The 10,112-nt window shown below is 38.4% G+C and overlaps 1 protein-coding gene across 2 annotated transcripts; it reads left to right on the top strand.

Moving 5' to 3' along the window:
- The first annotated feature begins 909 nt into the window (after positions 1 to 909).
- On the top strand, positions 910 to 9,114 carry LOC135469942 (40-kDa huntingtin-associated protein-like). Of its 2 annotated transcripts, none has more exons than XM_064748603.1 (13): positions 910 to 935; positions 3,056 to 3,126; positions 4,336 to 4,382; positions 4,574 to 4,646; positions 4,844 to 5,003; positions 5,102 to 5,170; positions 5,623 to 5,685; positions 5,971 to 6,028; positions 6,332 to 6,394; positions 6,521 to 6,609; positions 6,989 to 7,073; positions 8,558 to 8,604; positions 8,967 to 9,114. In XM_064748603.1, the coding sequence occupies exons 1-13, from the start codon at positions 912 to 914 to the stop codon at positions 9,102 to 9,104; spliced, it is 987 nt and encodes a 328-aa protein (XP_064604673.1). In that variant the 5' UTR covers positions 910 to 911; the 3' UTR covers positions 9,105 to 9,114. The 2 variants fall into 2 exon arrangements, with proteins under 2 accessions (XP_064604673.1, XP_064604680.1); XM_064748610.1 differs by having other exon boundaries at positions 8,948 to 9,045.
- Positions 9,115 to 10,112: the final 998 nt, after the last annotated feature.

Genomic DNA, 10,112 nt, shown 5'->3' with positions numbered 1-10,112 from the left:
ACATCTCTGGTCGTACATGGGAAGGACTGCCGGCAAACTCTGGATGGTTGTGGGTTTTCTGCAGGCTCGTCTCTGTTTCCTCCCACCATAATGGAGGCTGCTGTCATACTAGCTTCATCTCTGGTTGTAGGGGGGAAGGGCTGCCAGCAAACTGTGAATTGTTGTGGGATTTCCCCAGGCTCTTCTCTGTTTCCTTCCACCATAATAAAGGCTGCTGTCGTGTAAGTAAAATATTCTTCAGCACTGCGTAAAACTCCAATCAAATAAGTAAATAAATGATATGTTAATGCTGACACAGATATGGATGGAGAAAACCAGATTGCCTGGAGTATACAATAGAAATTCACCCACATGCCTTCATCAGTCTGCGACTTTTATTGTTCCGAGGCCAATTGTGACACAGGCTCTCCAAGACATGGTTTATATGCCTACACCTCTTTGTATGAAAAAGTTTTTATACATAGAGAGAAGTATGTACATGTACAATTAAGTCTCTGTGGCCGCTTTGGTTGCCATGAAAGCGGGAGACCTGGGATCGAACCTGCAACGGGTCATACCAAAGACTAAAAATGCAGCTTGTTTCTGCCTCAGTTGGCGTTTTAAGTGCTACGTACAACCTTGATCATACATATATAAGGCCAAGTTCTTTGAGTTGCTGGGCTTGGACGATCAGAAAGTACCAGGAGATGCAGCTAGGTCACGTCAACTTAAAGCATTTCAGAGTAGACGTAGCAGATAAAAATAAAACACAAGATTATGCCCATCGCGGCTTAGATATTTATCAGCATTTCTTATCAGGTGACAGTAGGTGATAATCTGTGCTGGGTGGAAGAAGGGACATAACTTGTGTACTTCCTGATCGTCCTAGCCCATCAACTCAAGAGACTTTACTCACCTCCGACCACTGGAGAATGGTACAAGAAATAGTGAATTTGGTGAGAAATGTCAATTTTATTTTTATGTTTACTCTCAAAAAAGGTTGTGCCTTATGCAGTTATTGTAGGTGTTAATGTGAAGAGCAGGGTAAAGATAATAACGTTATTGTGTTTTTTACGTTTTATAACACGGTCAGTGGGAGAAAATTAAACTTGATTCCAATGCGTTGTTGTTGTAATAACGAATATCGATGTAGCCGCAACTGCTCCGACGGTGAATCGGCTAACGTATGTACGATCGTCGCAAATGCTACCCGATTCAAAGCTCGAAGTTCCTCCCCGCACCGTTCAGCTTAGGTCAGGCGTCACAACAACTGCGCTCTGTGTGTAGCAGAAACACCGAGGAAGCCCGCCAGCTAATCGTATTTCCAGCCTACCACCAAATAGCAGATCCGAATTCGCCTTTGGGTGGTGGGTAAAGAAATAGCCCTACATGTAAGCGCTGACTTATCGTGAACTCTTCAGTTAACATTTAGCCAAGACATCAGCTGTGAGCTTTTAATTTTGGGTAAGATCTAGTTGACAGCCAGGAGACATTCATAGTAAAATATGTGTATGGGAATAGAGACTTCCGCCAAGTTAGTCAATAGAACAAAAATATGAGCCAAAACTTATTTGTTATTGGCAAAAGTTGATGAATAAGCCCAATCAGGCGTTTCAGGGCCTAACAGTTCATCGAGACAGGTGGATTTGTGCATAAACCCTAGCTGAAATGCCAGTTGGGCTTATTACATGCCAAGGGCTTTCTTCTGGACAATTTTTATCTCCTTCTGAGGCATATACAAATGTAGCCCCAGGTGGCTATTTTAACTCCTCCCTTTATACTGGGCTGGCAGAGTATTATAGCAACCATTGGTGAAACCATACACCACTGAGTGGCTCTTGTCTCTCATCTTACCGGTACACATAACAGCCCTGGTATATTCCACTCCGTAATGGCACACCAGCTCCGAAATCATGAGGCAGTCACCACTGAAGCGGCAGCCATTTTGCCTGCACCGTTCCTGGATGGCGCATGCTTGTTAACCCAAGAAGATGAGCCTAATGGCGTTCGTGTTTTAAAATGGGTTGCAGTGTCTTGAATATGAGACTGATATGTCATTACCAAGTGAAACATAGCAGGGCTGCTGTGTGTGCTGACAAGCTGAGAGGTACGAGCCACCATTGACACCTGTTTTGGACTGCAGACATCGATAAGAAAGGGTAAGTGGGAAGTTCTGCCAGTAACTTGCGGATGGTTGTGGGTTTCCCCAGGGCTCTGCCCAGTTTCTTTCCACCATAATGCTGGCCGCCATCGTATAAGTAAAATATTCTTGAGTACGACCTAAAACACCGATCAAATAAATAAATACTCATTAAGAAAGGAATTATCAGACATGGTGTGGGGCTAATATGAGTGGTAATTACATGGTATCTCGCTTTTGTGCCCTACCCACAAATGTCACAACTCACAAATTTTACACTTGGAGCTTTTGCTTTCAAGCACAGCACATACATCCCAGTGGTTGACTTTTCGTGCCAGGGCACATCAATTCACTGTCAAAGCTTCAATTTCTTGTCATTTTAAGAGCATCTGGTGCTCCCTGTACTTCACTGTAATAAAATAGAATAACCTTTTAAAACAACAGCCTAGTCCACCTTTGCATATTCATCTTTTCTATATAGATTGGAATACTTAAATAAGGTTATGACATATTTTTAGATTATGTCCATTTCTCAACATGATTGTGGTACCAATATGATCGCTGTACCAACATGATTGAGGTCAGTCAGGTAAACATGGCATTATGTGGCGAGTGGCTCAAAACAGACCTTTTTTTCGAGTTTGACTACAATTTTCTGAGAAAATAACGAGTATGGTCCGAATCAATGTGCAGCACAAACTATGACCAGAATGTTTAGATATTATCTTTGATGATATCTAAACATTTTCATGTAAGTTGAAGTATGACTTATTTGTGATCATATAGCATTGTTGGCTTTAGGAGTTAAATATTCCACACATAAAGATGGCTGTCATTGTATTATTAAAGTAGACAGTGTATAACTTTAATCATTATTATAAAATCATCATAAATAATTATCATATTTACCACATGTTTTTTTAATATTTTGCACAGCATTCTACAGGTATGGAGAGAGATGTAGACGTATTGGGAAAGTACAGAGCGGTTTCTAATAAATTGAAAAAGTAAGTTGCCAGCAGTGGGCATAACATTCATAGGCTTATAGTCAATGAGAATATAACTATATATATCTCTAGTTCTTGTAGTCTAGATTGTAGTGGTGTCCATATTAAGATTATATAGCATTCCTGTAGGTAATTACATGCATTCAATAACACAACACACCCCTCCAAATGGACCTTTTATTGATCATTGAACATCACTAATTGTGGCCTCTTGTGTTCATTTCTCTGTCTTCTTATTAACTTTCGTAAGTGGGAAGGTCTGTCAGCAACCTGCGGATGGTTGTGGGTTTCCCCCGGGCTCTGCCCGGTGTCCTCCCACCATAATGCTGGCCGGCATCGTATAAGTGAAATATTCTTGAGTACGGCGTAAAACACCAATCAAATAAATAAATAAATCTTATTAACTTTCAACAGGTTCCAGAGTCTAAAATATTAACAGAGAGTAGTAATTGGCAAATGTACATGATGCAAACAGTAATAAAAGTCTGATCACCATTGTAAAGTTACTGTTTTATACAGTTAATGTCAGCTGAATAGAAATCAATGTATGTTGTGAAACAACCATCCAAACAAGTATAAGAATCCTTTCCACCAGGGAGCCATTCTACCAATGATCCCTAGAACCATGTCTAGTGTGAAGTCTGAAAAGGGTTTACATATTAGTCCATGTGTCGGTTGCTTGCCATTGTTGCCATAGCTAATCCCAACATGGACTGAACATGTTTGAACCAGGTGCAAAACAGGTAATGATGTAACAAAGATTGGATTAAAATACTGACTAAAATATTAACATTGATGTAGGCAATTGCAGTTCTGTCACTGACATAACACAAGCACATAGGTTAACAACAGTGATACATAGCAGATAGTGATCAGTGCAACATGATCATAAATGACAAGGAAATGAATCATCAGTGGGTGAAATGAAAACCTGAAAAGTGCTGACAGAACAAGTGAGGTCCTGCATGCAGATCTCACTCTTTCGCATCTACTTGATTTGAGATATCTAAAGTGAGTCTCTTATGATTTAAATGGGCGATCCACTTAATGTCTTTCCTATTAAATTTGCTTCTCAAAAATTTCTCCAAGCACATCTTTTCAAAACGGAAAACTCATGCTTAACATTGTCATTTTTAACAGTGAAATGAACTAACAATATTGAAAATAATCACTCTAAATATTTGCTGAAAGCCTATTTTTATTTTTCAGACGATTCTTAAAGAAGCCAAATGTTGCTGAAGGTAGCGAGCAGTTTGGTATGTACTCGTATGTACTTTTTGAAGAGAAATACTAGCTGCACACCTGAAATCTATTTGGAATAATATTTTTACAAAAGGTGTTTGTTTAAGTTTTATTATAAAATACCTATGTGTTACTGCATGGCCTGGATATCAAATATGTGAGTATATAACTTTAATGAAGCCTTTTTCATCTTTTCTTTCTTCAGCGTCACTTGCAAAAAATCTGAAACAACAGGAATGTCCACAGTATGCTGCATTTTGTTCCCTGGCACAGGCCAGGTAAGTCTCTCCACAAGGGTCTTGAAGAGTTTTGCAGTGGAGCTGAATAGTGAGTTATGAGTACCTATGTTGGGATTTTACTGATTTTATTTCATTTTTCATTTCCTGACACCTGAGTAGCAGTTTAATGTTGTTTTTAACTTAATTGTCACCATTGCTCTCTCACTACCTCTGTACATGTGATCTGCCTTGTCCAGGTGTGAGCAGACCCTATCTAATCCAGCTGGTGAGACCCAGGCACTGACTGATGCTGCCCGCTCCTTCCTTCAGGCTCAGGCCGCAGAGAGAGACTTACAGTGCCCGACATTTGAGGAACATCTCACTGCTGCCATCAACTGTTACAGCCATGCTATTAGGGTAAACAACACTGCTAAGAATGAAAGCATATTATTTTTTTTTATTTGGTACCTTTGCACGTCTGTATCACAGCCAATGATTGATTTCACCTTTTTCAGGTTCATATTGAGAATAAGCAATCAGCTCTGGCTGCAGCACTCTGCATTGAACTAGGAAATGCCCTAAAGGTAAATGTCATCGTGATCCGCTCTGCCAATCTGTTCATCTTTTATACTGAATAATTGTTTTAGCAGATTGGTTAGGAATATACAAACAGTGTATTGTAAATAAAGGATTTTTGCACATAAGAAGTATGCTACAATATTTATGAATATTTATGTTAACTAATGAACTTCTTCATGTGCTCTCTGAAATTATGTGCTTGTATATAAGTGTAAAATGGTATCTAGATTTATTCTGAAAATCAGAACTCTCAAGACTTGATGGTAATTTCCTTCTCACATATTACTTCTGGTAATTGTTCCGAGTTACCTCATTTATCATACTGCGTTTCATTTATTAAAATTATCTGGTAGCTCGACAAAAACTGTGTGCTTACATGGGTATGCAAATTAGAGTTAAATACATCGTTGTTCATCAGTTAACCCCTCAACAGTATCCTTGTATTTCTGTCTTTCAGTCATTTGACAAACCTGGTGAAGCCATGCTACACTTCCAGAGGGCTGCAGAATTGCAGGCACAGGTGAAATTACACCACACACATTGCACCAGTGTGGTTAATAAATTGAAAACTTATTAACCACGTAGATTTGCACTACGTTTGAACGCAGAAAAGAATTCTCCAATACCACTGATAAGGTTATGTATGGCACAAGTGTAACTGTACTTCATTGTGGCTTAATATTTGGGCATTTAATTTTGTCATTATTTTAAGAAAGAATGCACGAATTAGGATTTTGATTTTTGCTTCCAGGGTTTTATTAGTTGTGATTTTCTGATTGTGAGAGTTTTACTACTTATTTTTCAGAGCCCTTTGGACTGTCTCCATTCCCTGGGACTTGTGGCATCCTGCAAAATTGACACAAGTATGGCACTTAGGTTACTGTTTCACATAACAGTTTTAATCCCTTTAATACAAGGATTGTCAACATAATGAAAGATGTACCTACAAGAGATTAAATGAATGGCACATCTCACTTGTTAATTGCACAATAAAACAGATTACATTTTCTTCAATAACAGTACTTTGTATAAAGATGTGACAAATGCATAAGTAACTCATGACTTTAATGATAATCCAAGTGTGAATTTCTTGATAGCAAATTGGTGCAATTCTTGAACCTGAAAGGATAATCTAACATACAGGCATGGCTGTGTTATTGTTTCAGAAGACTACGATGGTGCTTTAACTGTGTTGACAGAGATGGCTTACTTGGCCCAGGAAAGAGGAGGTAACATGTACTTACCATCATACTTTACTTATTTCATATCATGACTAAACACGCTCATTTTCTTTTTCTTAGGTTTTCCTAATAGTTTGTATATGGTTATTGCATTCCCATGCTGACATGTTTTAGGTTCCCCCTCAGGCAAACCTATAGGCGCATTTGCAGACATTTTGGCCAGGTGTGAGGTCTCCAGAGTACTACTGCTCATGTTATTACAGGTAAGTCTGGGCTCTGTTCTACATTACATGCTGATTATAATATGTATTAGTGTTTGTTCATTACTCCAGGTATCAGAACATACATCCCGATTTAAAGTGTAATGAATTAACTGCCAGTCAGATGTCTAATGAAGTCATCAAAGACCTGAAATTATGTTAACCTCTTGACTTTCAAATTAACAGCAAGATTTAACAAATAAATGTGTTAGCTCAGTTGAATAAAGGAATCAAGGTTGGTAAGCATATTATATAAATGGTTAACATAGCATCTATGTTTTTCCTTCTGTGATTTTATTGGAATAGCCCTATTTTAAATCCGAAACCATTTGATATATTTTGGATCAGTCATTTGTATACATATTTTTTTTTTTTGTTTTAGCCTACTCCACAAAGAATTAGACCAGAACATGCTCAGACACTTGAAAAGTACGCCTGGGAGTCCAACAGCCTGGATAGTTTGGCAGGTATAAGTGAGTTATGGATAGTTTGGCAGGTATAAGTCAGTCATGGATAGTTTGGCAGGTATAAGTCAGTCATGGATAGTTTGGCAGGTATAAGTCAGTCATGGATAGTTTGGCAGGTATAAGTCAGTCTTGGATAGTTTGGCAGGTATAAGTCAGTCATTGATAGTTTGGCAGGTATAAGTCAGTCATTGATAGTTTGGCAGGTATAAGTCAGTCATGGATAGTTTGGCAGGTATAAGTCAGTCATTGATAGAGTGCCAGGTATAATTCAGTCATTGATAGTTTGGCAGGTATAAGTCAATCATGGATAGTTTGGCAGGTATAAGTCAATCATGGATAGTTTGGCAGGTATAAGTCAGTCATGGATAGTTTGGCAGGTATAAGTCAGTCATGGATAGTTTGGCAGGTATAAGTCAGTCTTGGATAGTTTGGCAGGTATAAGTCAGTCATTGATAGTTCGGCAGGTATAAGTCAATCATGGATAGTTTGGCAGGTATAAGTCAGTCATGGATAGTTTGGCAGGTATAAGTCAGTCATTGATAGAGTCCCAGGTATAATTCAGTTTTGATAGTTTGGCAGGTATAAGTCAATCATGGATAGTTTGGCAGGTATAAGTCAATCATGGATAGTTTGGCAGGTATAAGTCAGTCATGGATAGTTTGGCAGGTATAAGTCAGTCATGGATAGTTTGGCAGGTATAAGTCAGTCTTGGATAGTTTGGCAGGTATAAGTCAGTCATTGATAGTTTGGCAGGTAAAAGTCAGTCATTGATAGTTTGGCAGGTATAAGTCAGTCATGGATAGTTTGGCAGGTATAAGTCAGTCTTGGATAGTTTGGCAGGTATAAGTCAGCCATTGATAGTTTGGCAGGTATAAGTCAATCATGGATAGTTTGGCAGGTATAAGTCAGTCATGGTTAGTTTGGCAGGTATAAGTCTGTCATGGATAGTTGACTTCTGTATGCCAGAAATTTAAGAAATTTTGCCTGAAGTACACAAACAGAAAGCTGTTCCCCAGTTAGGCTATGATGTGTGATGATATCCTGTTGATTAATTCAGTTTAAAGGCACAACATGGTCAAATCCAGCTCAATGACATTTTAAGCTAGAAACTTTGTAAGACATTTAGCGAAGGGCACTGGCTTCCTTTAGGGCCCTCTGGTTTCCTCAGGGCACTCCAGTTTCCATGGAGCATTCAGGTTTACTAGCGTACTCCACAGTTTTCTCAGGCCACTCTGGCTCCCTGGGAAGCACTCCAGTTTTCTTTGACAACACTGTTTTCCTCCACCAATGAACATGGCAACCATCATATAAGTCAAAGAACATGAGTACGAAGTATCTTAACATAAAATACAAAAATTTATAAAAAACGTATTGTGTGTAACCAATTTTGTTACAGTGAAAAGTAGCTTACAAGAGAGAAATCACATTATCATGGAACACTTGCTTTGGACAATCACATGACTTTACCCCATTTTATTCCACAGCCCAGTGTTTAGGAGAAGACTTGTTCCTCCTGTTACAGTCAGTTGTGGTAAGCATGTTAATTTTTTTTTTCTTAGGTTTTTTGTTGCACTCTGCATTTACTTGTATGGGCTGTAATTGTATGGCAACCATCAGATTATGTCAGGTCTCCACTCTTAGCAGTTGTGATATTTATTATTTGGGAACATTCAGTCAGGCATCACCAGCATGTGAGGTGGCCATCTTATCAGGGGGGATAATCCATCTCGATGACTAAAGGGGTAAATTTTCCTGTGGGACTATACCAGGTTTAGTCACTAGTTTACCAAATAGGAAGCTGAAGCACCATTAGTATGTAGTATTAACTGAATTATTTTATTTATGATTCTCTTCATCTGCTTGCATGATGACAGCTTCACCTTTATTGAACAGATGGCCTGTCAGTCTCGAGAACTGGACTCTCTGAGAGCTCTGCAGACTGATCTCTGGTCACACCTGTCTGCTGAACAGAACCAACTACTCCACCTGGTCATCAAAGAGCTGACCTATCCCTCTGGGGAAGGACTGTGAGATTTTGTCTTCACCCAGGAAGACTGTCACCAGCATATGATTGGTAATGACAATATCCAGGGTTTAATATAAGATGAATGTGTAATGTGGGTATATTATAGATACCTGTAAGGATCAGTCAGCTATTAGCCGGTGTAACAATGTTTGTTGGATCACGGTCTGTAAATTAATGTGTAATAGATAAAGGATCCCTCAGCTCCCAGGTTGGCCAAAGTGGCTATTTGTTGGTTAATTATCTATAAATTAATATATAAAATGTAATTGGTGTCTGTAAGAATTAATCAGCTCAAAGACTTTCATATGCCAGAGGTTTTCTTGGATCATCTACATGTATTAAGCTTCAGTTACCATTCCATGCAATCATTCCCTTTAAAATGTTGCTTGAAATGTTATGCAAAGTTTTTACCTCTGTTGCTGAAGTACAGGTATCTCAATCACCTTTTCTGAGTGGAATAATATTAGAAATTGAGGATTTTCAGGTAATCTGAAAATGCCTTTAAGGGTTTTGTGTGTCATATCTTAACTAAATTAACAGATCTTCTTATGAAGTAAACTTTTAAAGATTAATTTAATGAAGACTTTATTAAATTGTACATATTTTAAATTATCTGACCAAATGACCTTTATCCTTCTCTATGGTGTAAGTTATGTGATAACCTCCACAGTGCTATAAACAGTACTTCATGTTTATAGTTATTGGTGGTATTCAGGATGATGACCAGACACTTTACAAAGTAGGTATATTACGCATCCCATTGTCAAGTGTATTATATAATAACTGTAGAATCAGTGAAATAAAATAAACTGTGATGCCAGCTTTTTATGATGACACTGTGTTTATTTGATCTAGATGATATTGTAAATATACATGTGAACCTAATTCTTGTGTGTTGTATTATAAAGGCAACCTGTACATACCGTGTCACAAGGATGCTATGTCCAATCATGTACTCTTGTCATAAATTAGGCATGTGCATCAGAGTTATCCCCCTGTAATTTGTAGTCTCC

The sequence above is a fragment of the Liolophura sinensis genome, chromosome 1, assembly GCF_032854445.1.
Source record: "Liolophura sinensis isolate JHLJ2023 chromosome 1, CUHK_Ljap_v2, whole genome shotgun sequence".
Classification (NCBI taxonomy): Eukaryota; Metazoa; Mollusca; class Polyplacophora; order Chitonida; family Chitonidae; genus Liolophura; species Liolophura sinensis.
Note: the sequence above shows the minus strand (reverse complement) of the source record. Positions and strands in the feature narration are given on the sequence as shown.